Here is a 26,439-nt window from a genome sequence, read left to right on the forward strand (position 1 = left end):
ACATATATAAAAGGATTACACGTTACAGCTTTATAACTGTCTCTATACCAATGGCCTAAAACATTTGATCTTCGATCAAATAAAAGAACAAAGACTTATCAGTTTTATATAAAAGTTGGAACAGTTTTCTGGTGCTTCAAAATTAAAAATAAAAATTTTGACTATTTAATAATTTGGAGATGCGGGGGATCGAACCCTGTGCCTCTCGCATGCAAAGCGAGCGCTCTACCTTGTCACTGGTTCGGTTATGAATTAGGGTACAACAGTGTAATGAATGAACTATTATTGAGTGAACAAGGAAAATCAAATAAAGTGGTGAAAGAGCTAAATCAATATATCTTGTATCATTCATTCATTTGTTAATCATATGGAGTTGGATGCATTTTATGAAATAGTCGAGAATTTGTATGGCTGAATTTTGGATCTTTTACGTTATGAATATGTCAGTATGTGACAACATTAAATTTAACTCCACACGATTTAAAATCAAACTGAATCATATGATTGATTTTTGTTAGATCTCAAATGATACTTTACTTTCATGAATTGTGTTGATTAGAAGCATAAACACAAATGGAGCATGTCGGACTGTTTGTTCGTTAAATTTGTTTTCACTTGTTATCACACCTCATGATTATTTACCACTTATGATTAGCATTAGTGTTCATCTCAATCAACAAGGAAATATCACCTTTTAGGGTCTAAACAAAGGGACAAAGAAATATTATGAAGTCAAACTAACTAGTAACCATGTATGTTTAGACACGTTAAAATAATGTGTAAAAGTTCAATTCATCTTGAGAGGTAAAATTTTGTTTTAGTTGTTCTTTATATCTTAAGTAAACTTTTACTAACAGAAACTTTTGTTTAATGTTTGAGCATATGTTGGACCTAGAGTCTGTATTTGAAACAGAACTAAGTTGACTGCATGGGATGTTTGGTTGCGATCAACATCCAACATGAGAATAAATATGTGTTTTATAAGCATGTAAATGTAATGAAAAGAAATCCTAGGCCTAGGGTATTAAGGTTTCTACTTGTATAGTTACCCTCATATTTCCTTTAGCATCAGGCTTCAAGTGAGGATCTCTCATTGCCATTTGGGGAGTTTGCATATGCGCTTTTTATTTCTTGGGTACGAGAAATCATTCTGATTTCTTCTTTGTGCAAATGGTTTTTATACATTGTTTTCCTTAAGAACATTTGTTATTTTATGTTGTGTTTGGCCCGCGTTACCTTCGGCTGGAGAAGTATGCTAGTTGTCACCTAGTCCTAGATGTATGGTGTTGGGGCTTCACATAATTTCATCCTAATAAAGATTGCCTGGCAAACGCAACACATGGTTTGAAGAACAATTGATCTGGTTGTTATAAAGCAAAAATGAGAGACATAGGCGACCCAAGAAACGTGCACATGAAGTCGTGAACAGTGCACATTAATATGCTAAAAAAAAACCTGGGCCCACCTATAAAAGAAGAGGAAAAAGAACACACCGTTTGCACTAATGGAGTGTCGAACCCGAAAGCCAAACGGCTCACAACAATCAAAGTGAACAACACAGCCATCCGGCCAAAAACAATCTTATTGTTAAAAGTTTATTGTCATCTATAAATAATAAAAAACATTTAAAAAAAAACCCTTGTGGTCCGTAGATGATCATAAAGTCACTTTTAAGGGTTGTTTAAAAATATATATGTTAGAAGATAACGAACATGTATGTTTATTTAAATGATAAAAAAAAGGTCAGTTTTCTAGTGCTAAAAAATGTATAAAATATGGAGATGCGGGGGATCGAACCCCGTACCTCTCGCATGCAAAGCGAGCGCTCTACCATTTGAGCTACATCCCCGTTCAATATATCCGTTATCTAGAACACTAAATATCTGTAAGTATGACGTCATCGCACCAGATAATTTGTGGTGATGGATGAACCTCTCAAGTTTCTTTCTGATTGCCATTGATTCCAATCAACTTGTACCCCACTCTCAATTTTCTCATCAAAATTGCTAAATTTGCTTTTCTTTCAATTCCATAGTTTCAGATATCCATCCATGGCTCAAATAATCTCCAATCTCCCATTTTCTCCTCTCTTCGCCTGTGAAAACAGACCCTGTTGTCCCACCGTTCCCAAACACACTTTTCCCGCCATTGGAGGTACACTTTAACTCTCTTTAATATGAATATAAGTTTGCTGTTGTTAATAATTATGAGTTTGTAGTTCGTTTACCGATCTGGGTCGGTTAAAATTTGGGCTTTTACTTGAATTCTTAACATCACTTGATTACATGTTAATGGGGTTTAATTGGTGCTTTCTATATTAGGGATTTAAGTTTACTTTTCGATGAAGTTAGCTTCAAATTATTGATGCTATTATTCGGGTATGGGATTAGTTTTAAAAATTTCGCGGGTGGGACAGGTATGGTATATTGGTATTAGTTGATATACGGTCTGGTCTGATTACCCGAAACATGCATACTCGTTTACCTGAACTATACCCGTAAACATTTTTTATTTTTATGCTCCTTTGCTTACTAATAAAATAATCTACTAACTAAATTTTGGCTTTTAAGTTTTTAATTGCATTGGGTAATAAAGTTGTAAAAAAATTAAAATACTAATAAATGTTAACAAATGAATGAGTGTACCTGATAGCCGCATTGGCTATACAGTTACGTGTACATTTTATATAAGAGTTGCATATGGTACACAGTTATACAGTTACGTGTACATTTTATATAAGAGTTGCATATGGTACACGGGCCATCACTAAAATTATGTTTTATTGAATTATATGATGGCATAATTGATTTTTTAAAAATATTTTTATTCGTATAACATCATTTGAGTGCAGGAAAACAAGGTCGTGTTGGTTTTATTGCAAAGGCTAGAAGTGGGAGCTCTGAGTCTTCTACTTCTTTGAACACCATTTCATCTGCCCAAAGTATTGTAAGTCCTCAATGAGAATGCTAAATGTTTATTGCGTTAATAGAATTAGGAGCATGACCAATTGTCCTTTTTTTTTGAAAAAATTAAGTTTTTGTATAAACGAGACTATGAATATTTCTCTCTTTATTTAATCTTAAATGTTTGTGTATATGTTTTGTTTGAATAGTGGGATAAACCTGAAGATCTGGTTGCCCTTTTGGGAGTTGGATTTGCGGCGGTTGTTGCCTTTTGGGCTTCAATTACTGTGACCAATGTAAACGCTTACTCTTCTAATCTTGTTTAGAGCTTACTTTAGTGTTGAGATTCAAATCAACAATCTCTCACTTATATTTGAGGCGCCTTCACTTACAAAGTTATATACTATGTAATATTTGCTCTTATTGTTTTATGAGTAATAATGCTAATAATAGCAATAATAATGCATTACTACTACTACTACTACTACTACTACTAATAATAACAATAATGATAATAATAATAATAATGGGAAAATAATACTAATAATAATGGTAACATTATTATCAATTTCCTAATAACAGTAGTAATAGTAGCAAATAGGATTAATATCCAAACATTATCTCTTAGGGGTGTGCATTGGTCGGTTTTGGGCTCAAATCGAACCAAAAACCGAAAATCCCATTTTTGGGTTTTTGAAAACCGTTCAATTTTGTTTTTTTTGGGTTTTCACAATAGCATCTGTTTAGGTTTTGTCATTTGGGTTTGAAATTTTAGGTCCTAAAAATGATTCAAATAATGAATTTGGGCATAAAACTTTGAGCCTAATTTTTGTTGTTAATTCATGAGCAATTGATTATTAACAAAAGTTTGTTTTTCGGTTTTTACGGGTTCGGTTACTCGGTTAGGTTATAAAAGTCGGCTGGGTTTGTTTTTTCGGTTTTTAGTACATGCAAAACCGAGACCAAATCTGAACTGGAAGTTCAAACTTTTGAATAAAACATAAAAACAAACCATAGGTTTTGGATTGGGTTCGGTTATGTCGGTTATGGGTCAGTTATTTCAGTTTCATAAAAAACAAATTGTTGGTCTTACAAACTGTGTTACCCTCATATCAACTAACATGATGAATATTCTAACTTATTTCTCATGCGAGTAGGCTATCGACAAGCTTCCTGTTCTCCCAGGCGTACTTGAGCTCATTGGCATTTTGTTCTCAACAGTAAGTAATGTTATTTTGCATGGTTATATCATATGCAGCATTGGCACTTTATTAAGTTATATGTCATTTTTAAATGTTAAACACTTATTTTTTGAATTCCAGTGGTTCGTATATCGCTACCTCTTATTCAAGCCTGACAGGTAAACTGTTCTATCTTTAGTTGGATTACTAATAATTTATGTCAATTCCACCTAGTGTTAGATATACTGTTTTTCATTTTAATTAATATTTTGAGACCAATTCTTTTTTACATATAATGTGATATATTTTTATGTTTTATAAATACTAATTTAATGCATTTTTAAAGAATGGCTTTGTTCTTAATATTTTTGATGGTCAAAGTTTTTATTTTTTAAAATTTGTAAATTTTTTTATTTTTTGTTTTTGTTTTAACTTATAACGTATTTTGGTTATAGCTTTAAAAATATCAAGAAGAATGTTGATCAGCTTTAGTTACCGTGTTATTGCTTTACAGGAAAGAGTTGGCCGAAATCATCAAGAAGTGGTTAGCTGAAATTATTGGCCAATAAGAAAGAGTTGATATGTAAATTTTTGATTGTGTTGTGGCGATCGACCTTAAATACGAGAAACTTGTATATGTAACAAGTTTAACTCTAGGTCATGATCTGTTGTTTTCGTGATGAAAATAAATGATTTGTGTTTATTGTGAATAAGTTTGAAGTTCTTTTTATCTGGTTATTTAATTTTATCCGATCGACCTCCATTGTTGACTCTGATACTTCATCGAGTTCTCTTTTTGTTACGGGAAGAACAACAGAATGTGTAGTGTGTTAATCTAAATAGCAGAAGGTTGAGGTTCTTATAATTTCAGTTGTGTTAATGTACTTACAGACCGATAAGTAAAAATTGGCTTGTTTGCCCACTTCTTTTAACAGAACTATGTTATTAGACTAGCAGTGTTAGTCATGTCGGGTTGATAGGTTTTAGGTTGGCAGGTTTGTCGCGCTATACTATAACACAAACATGACTCGTATTTTTATTTGTATAAAAAAACATCGATCCTAATCTGCATACACTAAAAATTGTGTAATATGAATACAACCCGTTTAGCACATCTATCTAAACTTGTCAAACATGTTAACGGGTTGGCGTGTCGTAATCAAGTTGTAAACATGCTAATCAGGTTGACGGGTTCCAAAAATAGGTTAAGGGGGTGTTTGGGATTCCTTATTTTACCTTCTTATAACTTTCCATTAAGTTAATAAGTTACAAAAGTGTAACTTATGAAACTTTTCTTCTCACAATATAAGCAATCCCAAACACCTTATTACTTTTCAAAAAGTTTATAAGTTATAAGTTGGTGAAAATAAGTAATCCCAAACACCCCCTAAATGAAATAGCTAGTTGACTTCTATGATTAAAAGTGCTAAAACCATCAACCCAAAAATCATCCGGGTATTTTAAATGTTAGATATGACAACTCAAAATCTCAATGTTTTCTTGGTCTTCAACGTTTTTTAGAAGGGATTTTCATGTAAGAAAACAAAGTTGTAGAGGTGATAGACAAAGAAGATAACTCAGATGAGAAATAAATTGGAAAAAGATCAGAGCTAGGGAAACGTGATGCATCATCAGTTCATCACACATCTTTTCATCTGTAAAAGTTTGGTTACTTTTAAATTTAATTATAATTTTTATTTATTATCAACCTATACTACTATTTATATAATTATATAATACTTTATTCTATTATTTTAAGTTCAAAACAGAAATCTAATCTTTTTCTTTGTTTAAATACGAAATTTAATAAAATTAAAGTTCTATTTTAGTTAAATATAAAATTTATATATTATATCCGGTTTTGAGTTCCGGTCGGATCGGTCCAACCTGTGAACCGGTAAGATCACCGGTTTGGCGTCCGATCCGGCTATGAAAATATTGCAAAATCTAACTATTACGAGCTATACTGAATTTTGCACCCTGTTGGTCTTCCCTTTTCTATAAAAGCATTCACATTGTAATCCTCATTGTTGACCATATAATTTAGCTAAAAAACATCTGATTTGCTCACTTCCTATACACCACACACGTCAACTTCGTCATATATATTTCTATTTAATTAGATAACATTTTGATATCTTTTCTTACTTCTAATAAAATAGAGAATAGATATAAACGGCTTTTCATACCACTCTATTATAATAAATAAAAGTCGATGAAATGTGATAATCAACCCCCCACCCCCACCCTTAGATAGTGGACACCAACCTGTCAAGTCATGTGTGCTATATGACTCGTATGGGTTTTTCGTACACGACAATGACGCATAGGTGCAAGAGCTTTGTTACGAGCAATATATAACCAGTCGTATATGTCTATACACGTAGTAGTATAAGGCTATATGACCCGCATTTTTTTATTATCAAATTTAGTACTTTTTGAACCAAAACTAAACAACCGAACGAATACGAGTCGTAAAGAATAAAACTCTTATATTTCACCAACATCCAAATAGATTCAAAATCAAATATCATATTATCAACAACAAAGAGAACAACATGATAACATACCACCCCTAAAAAAATTTCAACTATTTTTCATGATTTGGTTGTCAGACCAAACGTAATGGAGTGCTCCCGTTGATTAAAGCTCTTTTTATTTACTTACACTTTGTGTATACTAGTGACAAAGAAAAAAAAAAGTAATTATAAAAAGAAAAACAAAAGGGCTGTTTGAAACCCGGATTAAATATAGTTTGTTTGGGTTGGATCTGGTACTGCCCGATTTCGTTATTCGGGTTTATTGGCCCACACCCGTTTATCTGACATCCGTGTTTATGATTGCAATGAGTTGTACCGGCGCAACTGAATCGGAGCCTGAACCCACCCACCCTTGGCGCCATCTGGATTTCAGTTCATATCATATGGTACCTTAATTTTGCAATTGATCGCTATTCAATCGTCTTATTTTCGACCGACCTATCAATTGCTGAACAATTGTATGTATCCACACTCACACTTCACAGTTATTGAATCCACCAAATTGTAGATAGATAGATAGATCTATTATTAGTGACTTAAATCCTGATGCCTGAATTAGTTGTGCAATTTGATGCTGCTGCTGCTGATTATTGATCAATTTGATTTGCGTTTCCATTTGTTAAGTTTTCTTATGAAATTGTAGATCTGTTCTTAGTGACTTAAATCCTAATATGCCTAAAGTTTAGTTTAGATGTGCAATTTAATGCTGCTGATTATTTATCAATCTGAACTTGCGTTTCAGTGTGTAAGTTTCCTTATGAAATTGTACATCTATCTAGTACTATTAGTGACCTAAACCCTAACGCCTAAGTTTAAATGTGCAATTTGATGCTGCGGATTATTGATCAATCTGAACTTGCATTTCCGTATGTAAGTTTCCTTATGCCTACAATTGAGTTTAATCATGCAATTTGATGCTCCTGATTATTGATCAATGTGAACTCGTGTTTCCGTTTGCACGTTTTCTTATGGAATTGTAGATCTGTTAGTGACCTAAATCCTAATGCCTAAAATTGAGTTTAGTTGTGCATTTTAATGCTGCTGATTATTGATCAATATGAACCTTTCAGTGTGTAAGTTTGCTTATGATATCATAGATCTATTAGCGTGTACTTAAATTCTAATGCCTAAAGTTTAGTTTAATCGTGCAATTTTAATATGCTGGTTATTGATCAATTTGATTTGCATTGCAGAGTGTAAGTTTTGTGATGAAGTTGATCCGTGTAGACTGAGGGATTTAGGAGATTTGGGTTATAGATTAGGAGATGGCCTGGTTTAGTGGGAAGGTTTCGTTAGGGAACTTTGCTGATATAGCTGGGGCAGTTAATAAGTTGAGTGAGAGCGTGAAGAATATTGAGAAGAATTTTGACAGTGCTCTTGGATTTGAAGACAAGGCTGCCGCTGGTACTAGTTCTACCTCAACTAATGAAGGTACTCTACTCCCTTTTGTTTGATATGTTTTTATGTTGGAATCAAATCAATTGTTCATTCTCATTGCAATTTTCCACTACACAGTCAAATCTGGAATGTGATATAGTAATGCAGATGGAATATAACCATTAGAGACATTTAAATTAATGAGATTTTGAGAGGATTGGATTGCCTATGTAAATGTCAAATGAAATCATGATATTATATCTGGAGCACTTAAAATTGAAACAAAAAGTTGAATCTTAATGTTACCAGCTTTTGATGTTGATATGGAGAGTTCTTGGGATTAAACCACACAAGAACTACAAACAATTAAGAGCATATTAGGAAGCAGTTAGAATAAGTTTTCCTTTGTTTTACAAATATTCAAATTTCAATGATGAAAAGGAGAATGCTTGATTATTAGTCAATTTTCTTAATAAACTCTAATAATGGCAACATAAGTGAAGTTTGTGGACTCGAATCAATCACTATTTATTTCTTGTGGTGACTATGGGCGGATGCCTGTTTTTATTTTTAAAAGTTTTTGAACTAGAAACTTCGCAGTGTTCATGGGAAATCTCATAAAAAAGTAATTGCAAGTTCCTGCGGTAGAGGGAGTATAAAACATGAACATCTTAAATCGAAATAAGAAGCAATAAATGATATGCAGAATGCCAACATCTATTTTCATGCAAATTTCATTGATTGTGTTTTAAACTTTGATAAACCAATCATGTCCTGCTTATACGTTACTAAGTTTATTTGTTAATTGCTACTAGCTTCAGGATCATGGCCGACTGACATAATGGCTTTTATGGGACAAAAAGGTGAGGATGGGACTGCTGAGTCTATCAAAAAAGTTGAATATTCAGAACCTCAATCTTCATCTTTTGCTAAAGGAAAAGAAGGGCCCGAAACCGATAATTCACCCGATTTTGTGAGAGAAGAAAGTTCACAAACTCTAGAGCATGAAGAGCATGAAAGTAACCCTTCAGAAATAGACATTTCTGAAAAACCACAAGTAAATATTATTAAAAGTGAGAATTCAGATGTTGCGGACAAACCATCGGAAACAGATGTTGTTGACAAACCATCGGAAACAGATGTTGCTGACAAACCATTTGAAACAGATGTTGCATCTACCGATAATGCAGAACATGTTGCTGAAAAATCAAATGTCGCTATACCTGAAGAGGCAACCACTACTGCTGCTGAAGTTGATTCACAAGCAGAATTAAGTGTGCATCGTGGTGAGGTGTCAGGGTTTGTGGACAATGTTGTAAGCAAGGATGACTCAGAAGTTGGCTCTTCACAAAAGTCTGAAGCAGTACAAGACGAGTCAACTGATAGCGTTGACCAAGTTGTGGGTACCTCTGAGCTAAATGAAGTGCACCCTGCTCCTGATATGAAGTCAGAAGAGGGTTCACATGAAGAATCTGTTTATGCAGTCGAAGAAGTGGGACCCTCGGTTGATGGTCAAACTGGAAGTTTGATTAATGAAGGTCAATCTGTAAAAGTTGAGGAAATTAAAGTTGCTGAAGAAGGCCAGCTGCATTTATTACAAAATTCAGATGATGTCTCTGTAGTCATCTCAGAAGTAGTTTCAAAAAAAGACGATTCAAATTCTGTGGCTGAGCTGGAGAAGGTGACCCGGGAGATGAAAATGATGGAGACGGCACTTTTGGGGGCTGCTCGACAAGCTCAGGTATTGGAATTTTTAATTTTTGGTTTATAAAAATTGGTATTTTGGATTCACACTTTACTAGGTCAACCCTGAAAAAAGAAAACTGGGAACCTTAGAGAATAGAGATGAAGTTATTTTAACAAAATTTGAAATTCGGTATGTCTATATAGGACATATTGCATAAAAGAACGGACTTTGCTCAAAGTTTTCTTTTTTAGCCAGCAAAAACTATCGAAGTTTCAAAATTTTTGATCTAAGGCAACCAACTTGCAAAAGTTCTGGATCTGACATGGTTATGACGTGGCACCTGGAGGCTGATTATCTTAGTAATTACTTACAAAATTTGTTGAAACTTCGATGGCCTTATCTAGGGTAAAAAGTGTTGGTTAATATGAAGTCAATCTTTTTCTCATCATCGTTATGCTTTTATATTGTATTTCAGTTGTTGAAAACATCTTTTAGTGTTCTAATTTATTTCTTTAATTCTCTAAACTGTTGTTATTTGCTTTTCTATCTTGGAGAATAAATTTTCTTTGCAACTTTCTTTTTCATACATTATTATTGTTGTTGTTGTTGTTTTTATTATTATTATTACTATTATCATCATCATATGTTAACAGGCAAAAGCTGATGAAATTGCAAAGCTGATGCTTGAGAATGAGCAACTGAAGTCTATAGTTGAGGAACAGAGGGTAAGTTCAGTAGGTCATTTATTGCCAAAAATGTATGAATACCATATATAAATCTACATAGTCGTATACAGCTGTGCATTTGATTGGTTACTTTTAAAGCTAATGAGTTAAATGACACTATTTTTAGATTGTTTCTTCCGGTCTGTTTTAAAGTTTTACCTATTTCATAATTGAAGTAAATAGCACGTATTCATCTAGAGGATGTGCTGCCAGAAATAACATTTTTATGTTACATTTCAAAATGAGTGGGTCAAACGACTGAAAAGAGATGATTGGAATTTTGCATTCGCTATGTGTGGTCAAAGTAGGAGACTTTTGGTATGTTTCAAAATAGGCCTCATCGGGCCGAGCAGCAAACACTTCTTTAGGTGACTTTTGAGTTTTGACCCATTTGATTTGTTTCCATTTTAGCTAATTTCTTAAAATTAAGCCTCTTTTGACCTGTTAATGACCTGTTAAGAGACGAAGTATAATTGAGTCAGTCTGTTTACACATAAACGGGTCAAAACCCACCTCTAACTTTGCTGCTGCAGCTGACTGAACCTAATCCAATCAAGCTTCTCTTTTTATGTAATTCGTCTTTCCCTTCTGATCTCTTTTTTCACATTACTAAACAGAGAAAATCAACTGAAGCAGATATTGAGTCTCTACGAGAAGAGTATCATCAAAGGGTATCAGCTCTTGAGAGAAAGGTAAACTGTTTCTGTATTTGAATACACTAAGAAGGCAAGAATATTAACTTTAACATAAGCAATCTCAATCTGCTTATTGCAACAACTTATTTCATCCTAAAGTAAGCAGCTAAACATAAGCATGTTTCTTTATCCAAACACCCAAGTGCTTATATGCTTTAAGAAAAACACAATAAGTAGATAACCGCCTAATAAGCAATTTCAAACACCATCACAAGGTTTATGCAATCATAGAGTGCATATAACTTCAGTTATTGGAAACGTAATGGTAATGCTGTAATATACTTATTTTATTTAGTGTATTATAACTCCTAATTTCACTACAGGTTTATGCTCTCACAAAGGAAAGGGATACCTTACGTAGAGAGCAAAATAAAAAAAGTGATGCTGCTGCTCTTCTGAAAGAAAAAGATGAAATAATCACTCAAATTATGGCAGAAGGTAATGAATTAATTTAAACTTATATCAGAATATCTTCCCTTGATTCTATGTTTTAACTGGTGGCGATTCAAATTCAGGTGAAGTGCTCTCAAAGAAACAAGCTGCTCAAGAGTCTCAGATTAGGAAATTGAGGGCACAGGTATGCAATACAGATACTACTGTTTTCTTAAAAATAAAATATGAAAATAATAAATTTTATAGCTGAAACTGTTCCTTTACATATCATTAAGAATTTGTTTGTGTGAAAGCTAGATCAGGGAGCTTGAAGAAGAGAAGAAAGGATTGATGGCTAAACTACAGGTAATTTACTTCTCCAACTTAATGGTTAATTTATAAATTGTATGTGGCAAAATGGGTGGTTGAGTAAGGGTCAAGACATGTAATTTTTGGTGTGGTTTGCAAAAGGTTGACTCACGTTCTTTTTTGTTTCAAAGAACTTTTTATAAACAGTTAGCATGTCAAGTATTAATACATAAGTTATGTTTGTTTAATAATATTATAATAATTTGAGTTAAAATGGTTTTGGAGGTTTATGCATCAAAAATACACTTTGACCACTTTCTACCCGTTTGTGTGACCTCTTTTGTAGCTGTTTTTCTATTTTACTTCTTTGACCTGTTATATGACTTGAGCCGACACTTTCTGTTTAAAAGAGCTGTTTTCAAAACAATTAATATGTCGGATATTAAAACATATGTTTCTTCAATAATAATCAATAAAATGATTTTGGAGGTTTTATGCATTAAATTATATTTTGGATGCTTTCGACTTGTTTGGCTCTTTTCTCTTGTAGCGATTGTTCTTTTACATTTCACCATTTTGACTTTTTAGAGATAAGAATAACCTGAATTGACCCATCAATAAGTAAATTGTTCAATATTGCCACTTGTATATATGGATGTTGTATTAGTTTCTTTGAGTGTTGGCTGTTTGTATTAAGGAGCAAGGACATAATTACAGTCAACATGCCTAAATGGTTATAGACCCTCATCTTTCCTCTTATGTCACATGTCTTTTTTATGTTCTGTTTAAAACTTGATATCTGGTAAAAATGGTATGAAATAATTCATATCTACAAAAGCCTTTCAGTATCGAAAGCATTTTACTGTTTTAGTACATACTAGCTTATATCTGTGGAGAGTAAATATTTGAAAGTTGAATAGTAAAAAATGATATCAAATAATTCATATCTACAAAAGTCCTACAGCTGTAATGTCACTTAACCTTTTTAACTACTTTCCAGGCTGAAGAGAGTAAAGTAGAGAGTATAAAGAGGGATAAAGCAGCTACAGAGAAACTGCTGCAACTAAGAATAGAGAAAAATCAGGCTGAACTTGCAACACAAAAAGAATATTATACGAATGCATTGAATGCAGCTAAGGAAGCTAAAGCATTAGCCGAGGCCCGAGCAAACAGTGAAGCCAAAACTGAAGTTGAAAGCCGCCTTAAAGAGGCTGAAGAACGTGAAGTTATGTTAGTTCAAACTCTAGAAGAGTTGAGACAAACACTAAGCAGAACCGAGCAGCAGGTTTCAATTTTAAACAACTAAATTACATGCATTTCTTGATAGATAGTTAGCTGTGGTGAAATGTATGGGTCGGGTAATGGGTCACAGCATTATTGCAATAACTATATTATTTCAATAACAGTCTTGTTATTTAGAAAGTGTAAATTCTATGCGTTGCATGGTAGAATTGCAGGTTGTGAAATGGGTGGATCAGGTAATGGGTTCGGGCTAAAACAGTTTCTTTTTGGTATGGGCCTAAATGGATCAGAAGTTTTATCCCACTTTTTTTTTTTTTTTTTTGGAAATTTAGCTAGTTGAATGTGACACGACGACTATATTATTCAGTTGCAATCTATTTTTTTTAATAAACTGATTTATGAGGTTTGACGCAAACTATTAGCCAGAGTTTTAAATTGTTTGTAAGCATTGCTTTGAGGAACATTAAAGCTGAGGTTAAAATGGGTTGTTTTTTTATGCAGGGTCAAAAAATTGGTCTCGTGGACCGTTCTTGTCCAAGTTTTCTAGAAATTTAGCATGCCAAATATGAATGCAGCAACTAATTATCCTAATACTAATATATTTTTTTTGCAATAAAATGTTTTACAAAAATAGATAATTTTTGCTACAGATTGGGTTAAACTCTTTTTTTTCTCACAGTTTATAATGCTTTTATAGATAATTAGCATGCCGATATGGATACAAAAGCTAACTTATCTGAGTAACAATCTAATTTTTTGAACAAAATGATTTATTAAGTTTTGTAATTTGGTCGACTTTCAGCATGTTTCTTTTTAAGATATTTTTTTTGAATCAATTCATTTTATTTCTGCAGGCAGTATTTAGAGAAGATATGCTTAGGAGAGACATTGAGGACCTTCAAAAACGATATCAAGTACAGTCGGATTCCTTTAGTTTTGTTATCAAGTGAATCTTATATTTTTATATTGAACATTCCATAGCCATCCATTAATCATTACCTCTTGGCTTCCTAAACATAAGGGCTGTTTGGACTGGCATCTTAGAACTAACAATCTGATTATTGCATCTTGAAGTTGCAACAAACGGTTCTTAATGTTTGAACATACAAGTTATGTTTCTAACAAGCATCTTAAAATAGTTTTTTTGTTTCTTAATTATCTTATACTTTTATATCGAATCGTTTAGTCTCATTTCACAAAACGTCTCATCCTTTCACAAAGATGTCGCTTTTGTTCAATTTATGTATAAAAAATCTGAATCTAATCAAACACTCAAAACATCGTATCGTCTGATTATTATGATTAACAATATCAAATAGTAGAAGCACATGCAAAAACTATCTTCTGCAACTTGTTTTTTTACAGTGGATCTTATTCTGATTATTCTGTATCACATAATCACTTTCAAAATTTACATCAAACGCTCTCCTTATTATACATCATCGTCACCAGGAAAGTGAGCGTAGATGCGAAGAGCTGGTCATGCAAGTTCCTGATTCTACTAGACCTCTTTTGAGACAGATTGAAGCTATGCAGGTTTGCTTTTCTCTTACACTTTGTTTCTGATTTCCAATGCTATAGAGATGAATGTGTTTGTGTTCGCTTATTATGTGATAGGAAACAAATGCTAGAAGAGCAGAAGCTTGGAATGCTGTCGAGAGATCACTAAACTCACGGCTTCAGGTATTTTACAAAAGCATGTTTACATAATTGATAAATTATTGCTCTCTATTGAAGTCGTCTAATAAAGACTATGGATTTTATGCTGAATCCGCACATAGATCCCTGGACTTAGGCCTGTAAACGAACCAAACAGACACGAGTGATGGAGCATGTTCGTGCTAATTTGTTTAATTTTGACCGAACAAACGATCGAACATAAGCAATCCATAAACAAGCTTTTCTTGTTTGTGTTCATACGTTATAGAGATGAATGTGTTCGTGTTCGTTTATGTAAGTTTGCCAATTGTATAAACAAATGGTTCTCGAACATAAAGAACAAACATATTGGAGCAACAACTAATTAAAAGTAAATGCGAACAACGATGCGTTGGGTGTAAAAAGTTGTTAGAACTGGACTACACTGTAATGGGCCTAAAAAGATTTAATGAATGAATTAAGAAATGTAATTGAACGAACTTCAACAAGCGTTATCCAATGATGATTAAATGAATGTAAAGAAGCGAACACAAATATTGAATGAATGAATGTTCATGAACATAAATGAATAAACGAGACATGTGTTTATGTTCATTCGTTAGCTAAATGAACACAAAATTTTGTTCATGTTCGTTTGTTTATTAAATGAACGTTCTCACTGAACGGTTCACGAACTTTTCACTGAACGTTTGGTTCGATTACAGACCTATCTAGACTTCTAACTTTTGCATGATTAAAATATAAGAGTCCGTTTTTGTATGTTGAATCCTTGGACTTTTCAGATTTAATGTAAAGCTCTTTCTGTTTTTTGTTATGAGGTCCAAAACTATTCTAAAAGGACTTCTTCATTAAGTTTAAAATTCTAGGGATTTAGTCAAGCAAAAATAAAGTTGTGGGACTTATGTGAGAATTTAAAGAAAGTTTAGGGGTTATTTATACAGTTTCTCTTCTTTATATCACATGGCTTCTTAATACTTTAATTTGAAGGAAGCAGAGGCCAAAGCTGCAGCTGCAGAGGAAAGAGAGCGATCTGTAAATGAACGTCTATCCCAAACATTGTCTCGAATAAATGTTCTTGAACCTCAGGTGTGTCTACTTATTAATTAGCTGCTTTGTTTCAACTATGTATCAGTTATAGCCTACAGGTTTCAAAACAAGTTAGATAACGGGTCATACAGTTGGCTTTTTACTTATTACATTATTTCAGTAATAGTCTAATTCTTGAATAAAATTATTTAGGAGGTATTATGACTTAGAGATAGAATTTGTGCCACACTGCCACCTTCGGCTTGTTCAGCCTGTTTGTGTTTAAGCTCTTTTTCTATTTTTCCCAGCCTCTGTTTATTGCATTAATTATGATTACAAAAGCAACCATATCACAATAACAATCCAAATACTTGAATAAAGAATTTAGGAGGCAGTTTATGCATTTAAAATAAACTAACTTTCAACTCATTTCACTCCTTCCGTTTGATGATTCTTTTTTCCTCTTTTTCTTATCTTTTTTTTTGTGACTCAGTTCGCCAGATGGAAATTAAAGAAAAAACAAAAACACTTTTGGGTCATTTTTGAAAAATGGAATTATACAATTAATGCATTTAAATATAAACTATATTACTACAATAATAATCTAAGTATTTGAATAAAGCGATTTTTGAGGTTGCACGTATCAAAACTACACTTTGGAGGACTTTCAACTTTTTTGACATGTTCCCTTTTTAGCTATGTTGTTTTTTGACTCATTTGGCTCGTTTGACATAAAAAAACCCAAATCAGCACATTTAAATTAAACACATCGAGATTGCTGGCTTGTTCCTTTTTCCAATCACATAGCAATCATCGTTATATGGTTATACCTTTATAATGTGTTGCAGACATCAATTTTAAGAGCTGAGCAAACACAACTCACTAAGTCCCTTGAAAAAGAAAGACAAAAGGCAGCCGAAAACCGACAGGAATATTTAGCTCTAAAAGAAAAGGCAGATACACATAAAGATCGTGCGAATCAACTTGAAGAAGAAATAAGGAAACTTAAGAGAAAGCACAAGCAAGATTTGCAAGAAGCATTGACTCATAGAGAACTCCTCCAGCAGGTATCATTAACAGTTATTTATTTAATTATTTTTTACTTCAGCAGGTAGTTTTTGTAGTATCTTTGAGAAAAGTCATTTGAGAACCACAAAAAAAATCCTTGGATCAAAAAGGGAAAGTTTTTCTTTGCATGTGGCATATGTGAAGACATAGACGCGTGTATATTTAATCTCAACTTTTTTTTTCCCTCTAAGGTCCAAAAGTGTTATTTTGTGCTCGAGTTTTTTTAAGGGAAAATGCCATAAAGTAGCAATATGCTTTTGGTGATGATCCTTTTTCGGTAATTACAAGTTTTTGAAGGCTCACTATGGTAATTTTTAGGATAAAACAGTAAAAACTAATTAGATAGGGTTTAAAACTTATTTAATTACCAGACAAAGACAATAAAAACTCTATTTACCCACTTTTGGATTAAAAATTGCTACCACTAATTCCTATGACGCATCTGTTGATTATTTAAATCTTTCTACTATAGCTTAACCTTCTCTTGCTGTTTCAGAATCCAAAGCATTTAAGCTTGCCATTGTTTCAAAAGTATATTAGACATTACGTTTCTCTGTTTATGAAAATACTTCAATCTGTGTAAAGTATGCTTATGATGATTACAGGATATAGAACGTGAGAAAGCTGCCCGTTTGGAACTTGAAACAGCAGCTCGCCTTCAGACTTCCGTTGCTCCTGAACAAAATCCCCTAGCAAGAACCAAGTCTGCCTTTGAAAATGGTAAACATTATAGTTTATCCGGATTGTGTTTATCCCTCGAGAGTCATATTAAAATATTAGCTGAAAAGGAAACGGGCCAAAGTCATTCGACGCGTATATATAGCCTGTAAAACCCCTAAACGTTGTTAGTCAAAAGTTTGATATTAGTGAAAATAGTATAATATTGTGATCATATTGCACACTAATTGTATATAATGAAATATAACTTTTTATTTTATTTTATTTTTTGACAAAAACTGTTCTAGGTCAACCCAACATAAAACTTCTTAAAGCATTTTATTCAAAAGTTAGTGTTACTGAAATAATATTATTTTGTAATCAAATTCGACAGACTAATTGTCTATACTTTATAAGCTATGTATAATTTTTGGACAATAAGTGTTTAGTCAACCCAAAGCTACCTGTTTGACCATTATTCAGCCCACCTGCTTTGCCACTTCTTAATAAAAAGTAAAATGTTAAACGAGACACAAGTGAAAATATGCTGGTTATCATTTTATTCATGAAATTAGATTGTTATTGAAATGCTATAGTATTTATAATCATATTTGGCACATTAATTATGTATAAAAAAGTAAAAGGTTTTGGCAAAATGTGTGTTGGGTCGGTCCGACCTGGTGTACAGTAAAATCACATGTTCTGGCTGGTTCAACCGATCCATTTTGCCGCATCTACTAATGAGAATCTGTTAGTTCTCTATTTATGACCCGTTTTCCTCTTAATATTATTTTTTGATATATGGAATTCAATTTGCAGGCTTGACTCGCAGACTTTCAAATGCTAGCAGTTTAGGTAGCATGGAGGAAAGTTTTTATCTGCAGGCATCTTTAGACTCATCTGATACTTTATCCGAGCGGAAAAATCATGGAGAGCCTATCATGAATTCATATTATTTAAAGAGTATGACCCCAAATGCTTTTGAAGCTGTCTTGCGACAAAAGGAGGGTGAACTTGCATCTTATATGTCCAGACTGGTATGAACACGTTATATTATATTCTAAATTAGTGATGAACTAGATAATGCATGGTAATGAGATCATGAAAATTTGAAGCCAGGGTTCGTGCTAAACGGGATTGTGTCGTAAAGGAGTTGACATAACTAGGCTGTCCAATGTTTATAAGTTGCAACAAAAAATTGAAATGCCAGAAGTTATAACTCTGGAATCACCTGCTTTAATGTTATATTATTATAGTGTGTTTCTATTAGTATCCTTTGTCCTTTTTATATTATAGTAGTTTCCTCTATTAGTTTTCTGTGTCTTTTTGTAGTTGATTATCATCTTATATTTGTTTCCTTTGTCTTTTGTAGTTGAGTTATGTATATCAATGACACTAAATACAAATGAGCCATAAGTTAAACGTGTTTGGGTTAGGGGTTTGACGTTCTGGCACGATTAACTAACCGCTTCAGGTGCAAGTTGGGCTTACAAACCCGTCCCCCTTGCTGTGCGATTCTTGTTGAAGTGGGCAAGACGGGCGGGTTGGGTAACGGGTTTGGACCAAAACGTGTCATTTTTAGTACTTGTCAAAACGGTGTGTGGTAGGATTTGGGTTAATCCGCAAACACCGTTCTTCACAACTCTACCCTTTTAGCACTTTCCTCTTTTAACCCAAATTTTCTTCCTTTGATTTGTTTGATATAAGGCACAATCCAAATTGACTCTTAAATAAATAGGTCAAAATGGCCACCTCAAAATTACATTTTTTAGGCTCATCATTGTCCAGTTGTCTAATTTCAACTTGTGATTTATGGTTGAATGTGAACTTTAGGCATCCATGGAATCTATTCGTGACTCTCTAGCTGAGGAGTTGGTTAAGATGACTGAGGAGGTACGCTTTCTTTTCTTTTCCCTATTCTTATCATCTTATCTCTTTGTTTTGTTGAATTTGAATAGATTCTGTGTATTTAAAACTGTTGTTATTTTATAGAAAACATTAGTAACTCCAGAAAAGCAGTAAAACTGTAAAAACCCCATAAAGTTAGGGGACATTAACTAGAAAAATAGTCTCCTCCTAGCTATAAGATAATGTAATTGATATTGTCACAAAGTTGTAAAGAAAGTAGGATTTAGATTAGGATTTATTGGCATCTATTTACTGATTATAATATCATAGCAATTTATCTTAATTCTTTTAGAGTAAACTGTGGTTTTCGTCCCTGTGGTTTGTTCAAATCTGCAATTTAGTACAATAGTTTCAAATTTGCGATTTTCGTCCCTGTAGTTTCATTTCACTTGCAATTAAACCCGAATTCATTAATCTCGTTAAGTCAGGTCGTTAAACCCATCAGTGTGTCCTTCACGTGAGGGGCAGTTTTGTCATTTTTCTCCCCAAATAAACCCCATTCCTAATTCACAAGCCCCCTCACGTGAGGGGCTGGGGTGTATTTTGGGGGGAAAAAGGACAAAACTGCCCCTCACGTGAAGGACATGCTGATGGGTTTAACGGCCAGACTTAACAGGATTAGTGAATTCGGGTTTAGTTGCAAGTGAAATGAAACCACAGGGATGACAATCGCAAATTTGAAACTATTGGACTTAAAACCGCAGATTTGGACAAACCACAGGGACGAAAACCGCAGTTCACTCATTCTTTTATCATGTAACATACATATGTATACTATTTATCCAACGATAGCAAAAAAAATATGCCTTATGGTTGCCCTAATTTGCTATGGTTGGTAAAAACAATGAAATTAGTTACTATTTTTTTTGACAATTTTAAAGTTAGTGCGCTTAATCAGTCTAAAGGTTAAACTCAATAATACCCACATTTTTCTCAATTAGCTTTGATTTATTTTTTGGATGTAGTGTGAAAAGTTGCGGTCAGAAGTGTCTCAACTGCCTGGCTTGAAAGCAGACATCGACGCACTAAGACGCAGGCACTCTGCGGCACTAGAGTTAATGGGTGAACGAGATGAAGAGGTACGTATGGTCTTTTCGGGTCAGCTGGCTTGGCCTGTTTCGATAAACCCGTTTTGACTTGTACTATTCACTCATTTTTTCACATGTAATAGTGTTAGCCTATCATAAAATAAGAAGACAATTTGTAGCAACAAACCTTATGCATATCGTGTAATTCTGCTTTCTTGTAGCTTGAAGAGCTTCGTGCTGATATTGTGGACTTGAAGGAGATGTACCGAGAACAAGTAAACATGCTTGTAAATAAGGTAATTACTTCTAAATATTACAAATCTTAAAACAAGTCTGAAAAACAATACATTTTTTTACTCATGTTCCTAAATGTTTGTATGCAGATCCAGGTGTTAAGTTCATCGATTGCTGCTGCCTAGGTTCCACTTCCAGCTAAAGTTGGTGATGATGGTACATGATGTAATATATGACAGTATACGTTCTAACATTAAGTTTATTTATACTCTTTTTTTTGTTGGTTTTGTTTTCCACATATCATTGTTTTTCCTGAATTATTTTGTCTACCGTGTATGTGTTTGCATAACGATGTGTATTATTGTCTTTTGATGCGGATTAGAGCTAGACTTCATTCACCGAGTTTGATTCCATAGCTTGATAGCCAATCATTTGTAAGATTCAGATACACCATTTCTTAGGACATCTCATCAGTTGTTATTTTGTAACTTCAGTTTATTATTGTATATTTTGTTTGATATTTGATACCATAAGTGATTTGCATACAAGTATGCGGGTTGAAACGAGTCTTTGTCCAAAACTGGACAGGTTCTAAGCAAATTGAGTCCGAGTTGAAACGGGCCGTTTTAAAGAGAGTATCGGTTTTGTTTGGTTTTAAGTGTGTTCTACCCCAAATGGACTCGTGTTGAAATGAATTGTTTTAGAAAAAGACAAAATTCTAAAACAAGTCCTTGTTTTTATGGCGGCTAGTGGTCACAACTGGTCACAAACAAACGTACGCCGTAAAATCTTACTCATAGAAAGGCCGGGTCGTATGGGCGTAAAGATTTCTTCAATCCTAAAAGATAGAGAGATTGTTTCCCAACTCAAAAAAACCTTGTATTTACAAGTAAAGTATAATATGGAGCTAACATACCCTGTGGCACAAAGAATCAAAACAGATAAATTATTCAATCTTATTATCCTAGCTTTTTGACTCATGTTCGTCGCCAGAATCACTAGTTTTATCGCTCTCTACAACCGTTCTAGCTACACACGGGCCGTAAGCCTGACTACAGACAGCAAAATACAAAAAGTTTATGCAACTCATAATACCAAGGAGCCAATAGTACTTATCATAATGACCCTTGTTAATATTAGTAGAAACCCAACTCGCTTTACCATCCCCTTTTGTTAAATCATCCACAGTGCTCAACAAAAGACTAGCCAACAAGTTTGCAAAGGCCGACCCGAGCATATAAAGGGCCATTGCGATACTCGACATACTCTTCGGGAATTCAGAATAATAAAACTCGTTTTGAGCGATTATGTTCAAAGCATCCGCTAGCCCATTGAAGACATGTTGTGGAACAAGCCACATTGCCGACATTTTGATAACCGCTTGAGGATTATTTAAAAACCCGTCTTCAATCGCTTTATTTTTCCTTACGTGTTCTACAATCCCCGAAACCACCATCCCGATTATTGAGAACACTAGGCCTGCCCCCATTCTTAACTTCACACTTATATGAACGGGTTTCCCTTTAAATTTTGATAATAAAGGGAGGATAACCCGGTCATATAGTATGACCCAAACCATTATTGTTATGATTGTGAAGAAGCCGAATGAGGCTGCGGGGATTTGTATACTTGATGTGATGTGTCGATCCATGGCTCGAGCTTGGAGAACAGGAAATGTGGTTTGGCTCATGGTGACCGATAACATTATACAAGAAGACCATAATGGACTCACTCTAATAAGTGCCTTTAGCTCTTCAACTTGATCTACCGTGCACAGGCTCCATGGATCCTTAGCAATTGGTTTGGTCATGTCTTTGGGTTTGCGAAGAATGCAAGCTTTATTTAAGAACCTAAAGGCAAAACAACAAATCGTAAAAATGATGAGTTGATTCGGATTATCTTTTATCTGTATCGAACTAGATTTACCAGTAATTCTGTAAAGTGTATTACATGTGTGAACCATATTTGATACTTTATTTATTTATAAAACGGAAGATAAAATTACGTTGGGGGGACCACCCACTCTAGCCTAAAGGCAAAACAAAAATATAGGCATTTTTACACATTACCTAACCCGCTAGACCCATATCACATGTGCTAGAAAACAATGAGATGCATAGTCAAAGTACCTTAACTTATCGGTCGGCTTAGTGATGCTTGCATCATTTTTGTTATACCACGAGCCATCAATCGAGTCTGGCAACTTAAGCTTTCGATTTTTCCAAGTCACCCATATCACTTGACAAAAGCTAGTAAACACGCTTTTTTTGACTTTCATCTTGTAGTAAAGAGGATACGCAACAACAAAAAAGAAGGTAGATAAAAACATGAGAATAACGGGGATTCCAAACCCGACTCTCCATCCATGACGATCTTGGATATAAACAATTGCCGTAAATGCAATCATGACCGCCGTAATGGCTGTGGAATAATACCACCCAAAAAAGCTCTCCAACACCCTCTGTCGCTTTAGATTATCTTTGGAGTCGATCTGGTCCGCCCCAAATGCCAGAGAACATGGGCGGACCCCACCGGCCCCAATAGACATAATAGCTAAAGCAGAAAATAGGAGAACATATTGAATGGGTGTTGGTGAACTACATGTATTAGGCACCTGCACATCACAAGGGGGCGGTTTTGCATCCCGAATCACTGTTGTTAACCACAGAAGGATCATGCCCTGCAAAAACGTCATAGTTGTATAACAAATATTATTATATATAAAATTATTATAAAATAACCAAAATAATTATAATTTAATAACTTTTTCATATATAGTTACTTAGAGCATTCTCATACAATCCCTTATTTTGTGTGAGGAGTGTTTTTATAATTTAGAGAGTGATTCAGGGTGTTGTGAATGAAGAGCTTTTATATTTTAAAAAAAGTAGTGATTTTTCTGTATATTTGAAAAGTTACTTTTCATCCCCTATAATTTTTTAATATATTTTGAGAGTGGTTGTGAGTGAAGGAAAGAGAAAATGTAATGATAAAATGTATAAAAAGTATTATTTAATTGAAACAGGGAGATAAAATGTAGTGAGTTTTAATGTAATTTTTTATTTAGAGATAGAAAGTAGGATGAAAATGCTATTATATATTTTTAAACGTATATATAAGTCCACAACTATATATAGGAAAAGTTATTAAATATTAGATAGTCCGTAAACAATAAACAAGCTGAACTCAAATCAAACTAGAGGTTGAAAATAATATTATCGAGTCAAGTTCTAGCTTTAAAAATAATTACCAAGTTGAGCTTGATATACAAGCATCGAGTTTGAGACAACTCGGGCTCTAGCTCTCTAATTTTAAATGAGTTTGGCTCGAGCTCTGCTTGCTCAAAAGTTGGTCCCGTGACCAAGATGTCCCACCGTAAATCATTCAAATTTGATTATTATCCAAATATAAAAAGATATGAGATAAAAAAAAGGTGCAAATGTATATAAAGAGAATGACATGATCATACCATGAGACTAAATATGGAACCAAGAAAAATGGCGAGGAATCGGCCGAGATATGAATCGGAGAGAAAAGCTCCGACGATCGGAAGGAAGTTCGAGGCAGCCGACCAGTTTAAAATGACATTTGTGCCCTTAGCGAAACCCATATGGTAATCAAACATGAGGTATTGAATCATGTTTGGAGTTAGTCCATAACTTGCCACCTTTTCAAATGATTCATTTGCTGTACATTTTAATAAAAAATTAAAAAACTAAAACCATCGTTATGCATGTGATCATCATATATCCTATGCTAGGATGTAAAAACCGACCAAACTGTCATAAGTCGGTTTGGTTTTCATGGTTTGACAGTTTAATGTTTTGGTCTGGTTTGAAACTTGGAATCAGACGTGTAACCTTTATTATCCATATAATTATTTTTGGAATGTGAAGTTATGTATATGTATTCCTAATCAAAATTACGATTGTTATCGTTTAAATAATATTAAGACAAACTAATAAGTTTGAAAAAAAAAAGTTGGTTGAAACTTAAAACTGTTAAAACCGAACTGTTAAACCAACCTAGACCACGGGTAACTCAACCTCGTACGTTTAATTTACGTTTCCAAAAATATGGTTAGCAGTTTGATCAAAAAGTATTCGTCAAAACTAGTTGAATTGGACGGTGAGTACCCATCAGTTACTAGAAAAGTTAGAAAAAAAGGGTATATAAACAAATGATGAATACCTAAGATGAATGGCATGGTTCTTAGACCACCCTTTCGAATTCCTGATAATTTTGCTTCATTTTCTTCAGGAACCTCCATCACTTTTTCTCTTTTTCTTTTTATGTTTAAAATCAACAAGAAAACAAACTGAAGAAACACTAAGTGACCCCGGGCAGATTATAGGTAATCTGGGGGCTAAGTAATGTTTCCCACGAAGGTTAGGTCCAGCAGAGTAAGTTGTACTTCAGGGAACCTGCAAAACAGACACCGTAAGCTCGTCACTGAGAAGGGGGGGGTTCCTCCTTGTGACCACCCTCCGGCGTGAGAATCAGTCTATATTGCTCTTTGAATATAAAAGTATGTGAATACTATTAGAGCAGTTATCAAGTAAGTTATACGAGATAGTAGATGATGAAATGATAATACCATTTGCTGTCTTTTATAGCCGAAGGTGGGTTTCCAAGGGGTTTAGCCGGCCCAACACGCTACCAACTGTAACCTATGCACGTGCCCTACCTGTGAGTGGTGGATAGGTAGCGGCTGACACAGAGCAGGCGTGCCGTGCACTCTTCGTCTTCTACCAACTGCAGGCTAGGCACGTGGTCTGGCAGGAGTTGGTGGGTAGGCGGCGGCTATTGGTCACAGTGCTGTGGCGTGCTGTCTGCCACGCTGCTGTCAGTGAGCTGTCGCATTCTTGGTCAGATCTTTTGTCTTTACCTCGTCAGGTATCACGCAAAAGATCCTCCATCATACGGACTGGCCCATTTTGGCGGGAGTTTTCCCCCTCCCGCCTTTGCTCATTCTTTCAGGTGACACTGTATTTGTAAGTGTTAAGCCTTATGCGTGTAGCTATGCTGTGCGGGTAGCCTTCCCTGATGGCTTGTATCCGCAACTGCGGGAACAGGCGGGTTACTTTACCATTGGGAGGCTTTTCCCTGCGTATGCAGCGTGCATACTGCGCGTAGGCTTCTCTGAGCATGGTGGGTCCTGCGGGAGTAGATGGTCTTTGCGCAGACATCCCTGTTCAAGGTGAGTCATGCGGGACCAACTGAGCCCTGCTGGGACCTACCTCTTCAAGTCCCCCCAGTCCAATGTTCTTCTCACGAATGTCTAATAAAGTGAGGTGAACTTTTGGACTTAAGCAAAGGGTTTTGAAAAGGGGTTTTTGTAAGGTTTTCCATGGGGGTTCTTCCCGCGGAAGTCCTTGTCACTTGCAGAAATTCCCGAGTTTCCTGCTTGGTCTTTGGGTATGATGCGGGTAGGTCTGTAACCTCCTCGCAAGTCAGGAGCATTGAGTCTTAGTTGTGCGGATTCTCCCTGTGGTTCTGGTAGTTTTTGAACATAGTGATCAATTATGTTTAAACCACCAATTCCATCTTGGAGCCTCAAACAACGTAGTACTCGATGTTCCCGCAATGCGGGGATATTACTTCCGTTTTCACAAGCATTGCCCAGAAGATCCTTCCTGGTTTCAATTCTCAGCGGGTGCTAGGTATGTGAAGGGTTTTGCCTTTACACTGTACCTGCGTCCGTCTTACGGTTACTTTACTTCCAAGGTATTCCTGGCGTCCATTCCCTGCGGGTGCTAGGTATGTGAAGGGTTTTGCCTTTACACTGTACCCGCACCCGTCTTATGGTTACTTGGTTGCCAAATATT

General features: G+C 34.7%; 3 protein-coding genes and 1 non-coding gene across 4 annotated transcripts; 2 read left to right on the forward strand and 2 right to left on the reverse strand.

Moving 5' to 3' along the window:
* Positions 1 to 1,776: 1,776 nt before the first annotated feature.
* TRNAA-UGC (transfer RNA alanine (anticodon UGC)) lies at positions 1,777 to 1,849 on the reverse strand. Its single transcript has one exon. It is a non-coding gene; the product is annotated as a tRNA-Ala (tRNA).
* Positions 1,850 to 1,984: 135 nt separating this feature from the next.
* LOC143576891 (protein CURVATURE THYLAKOID 1C, chloroplastic-like) lies at positions 1,985 to 4,790 on the forward strand. Its single transcript, XM_077060882.1, has 6 exons — positions 1,985 to 2,154; positions 2,852 to 2,946; positions 3,113 to 3,199; positions 4,061 to 4,123; positions 4,226 to 4,263; positions 4,599 to 4,790. The coding sequence occupies exons 1-6, from the start codon at positions 2,052 to 2,054 to the stop codon at positions 4,651 to 4,653; spliced, it is 441 nt and encodes a 146-aa protein (XP_076916997.1). The 5' UTR covers positions 1,985 to 2,051; the 3' UTR covers positions 4,654 to 4,790.
* Positions 4,791 to 7,889: 3,099 nt separating this feature from the next.
* Positions 7,890 to 21,204, forward strand: LOC143576882 (golgin candidate 5-like). Its single transcript, XM_077060877.1, has 19 exons — positions 7,890 to 8,055; positions 8,817 to 9,742; positions 10,342 to 10,413; positions 11,031 to 11,105; positions 11,432 to 11,546; positions 11,624 to 11,685; positions 11,799 to 11,846; positions 12,790 to 13,074; positions 13,886 to 13,945; positions 14,484 to 14,567; positions 14,649 to 14,714; positions 15,678 to 15,776; positions 16,565 to 16,783; positions 17,390 to 17,504; positions 18,261 to 18,478; positions 19,275 to 19,334; positions 20,315 to 20,428; positions 20,599 to 20,673; positions 20,761 to 21,204. The coding sequence occupies exons 1-19, from the start codon at positions 7,890 to 7,892 to the stop codon at positions 20,794 to 20,796; spliced, it is 2,895 nt and encodes a 964-aa protein (XP_076916992.1). The 3' UTR covers positions 20,797 to 21,204.
* Positions 21,205 to 21,543: 339 nt separating this feature from the next.
* LOC143576892 (protein NRT1/ PTR FAMILY 1.2-like) lies at positions 21,544 to 24,892 on the reverse strand. The gene is made up of 4 exons (XM_077060883.1): positions 24,803 to 24,892; positions 24,081 to 24,298; positions 22,741 to 23,291; positions 21,544 to 22,461 (listed from the first exon to the last, which is right to left on the reverse strand). Exons 1-4 carry the CDS (start codon positions 24,879 to 24,881, stop codon positions 21,576 to 21,578), a joined length of 1,734 nt encoding a protein of 577 aa, XP_076916998.1. The 5' UTR covers positions 24,882 to 24,892; the 3' UTR covers positions 21,544 to 21,575.
* Between the last annotated feature and the right edge of the window lie 1,547 nt (positions 24,893 to 26,439).

The sequence above is a fragment of the Bidens hawaiensis genome, unplaced genomic scaffold (genome assembly GCF_021521415.1).
Source record: "Bidens hawaiensis isolate Kalapana, Puna unplaced genomic scaffold, B.hawaiensis_p1.1 tig00028335_1, whole genome shotgun sequence".
Taxonomy (NCBI): domain Eukaryota; kingdom Viridiplantae; phylum Streptophyta; class Magnoliopsida; order Asterales; family Asteraceae; genus Bidens; species Bidens hawaiensis.

Coding starts and splice junctions, on each gene's coding strand:
- LOC143576891 (XM_077060882.1), top strand. CDS start 2,052: ATGGCTCAAATAATCTCCAATCTCCCATTTTCTCCTCTCTTCGCCTGT. Junction 3,200..4,060: donor CTTCAATTACTGTGACCAAT/GTAAACGCTTAC, acceptor TCATGCGAGTAG/GCTATCGACAAGCTTCCTGT. Junction 4,264..4,598: donor CTCTTATTCAAGCCTGACAG/GTAAACTGTTCT, acceptor ATTGCTTTACAG/GAAAGAGTTGGCCGAAATCA.
- LOC143576882 (XM_077060877.1), top strand. CDS start 7,890: ATGGCCTGGTTTAGTGGGAAGGTTTCGTTAGGGAACTTTGCTGATATA. Junction 13,946..14,483: donor ACCTTCAAAAACGATATCAA/GTACAGTCGGAT, acceptor CATCGTCACCAG/GAAAGTGAGCGTAGATGCGA. Junction 16,784..17,389: donor ATAGAGAACTCCTCCAGCAG/GTATCATTAACA, acceptor TGATGATTACAG/GATATAGAACGTGAGAAAGC.
- LOC143576892 (XM_077060883.1), bottom strand. CDS start 24,881: ATGGAGGTTCCTGAAGAAAATGAAGCAAAATTATCAGGAATTCGAAAG. Junction 23,292..24,080: donor GTTCCATATTTAGTCTCATG/GTATGATCATGT, acceptor ACGTTTTTGCAG/GGCATGATCCTTCTGTGGTT. Junction 22,462..22,740: donor AAGCCGACCGATAAGTTAAG/GTACTTTGACTA, acceptor TTTTGCCTTTAG/GTTCTTAAATAAAGCTTGCA.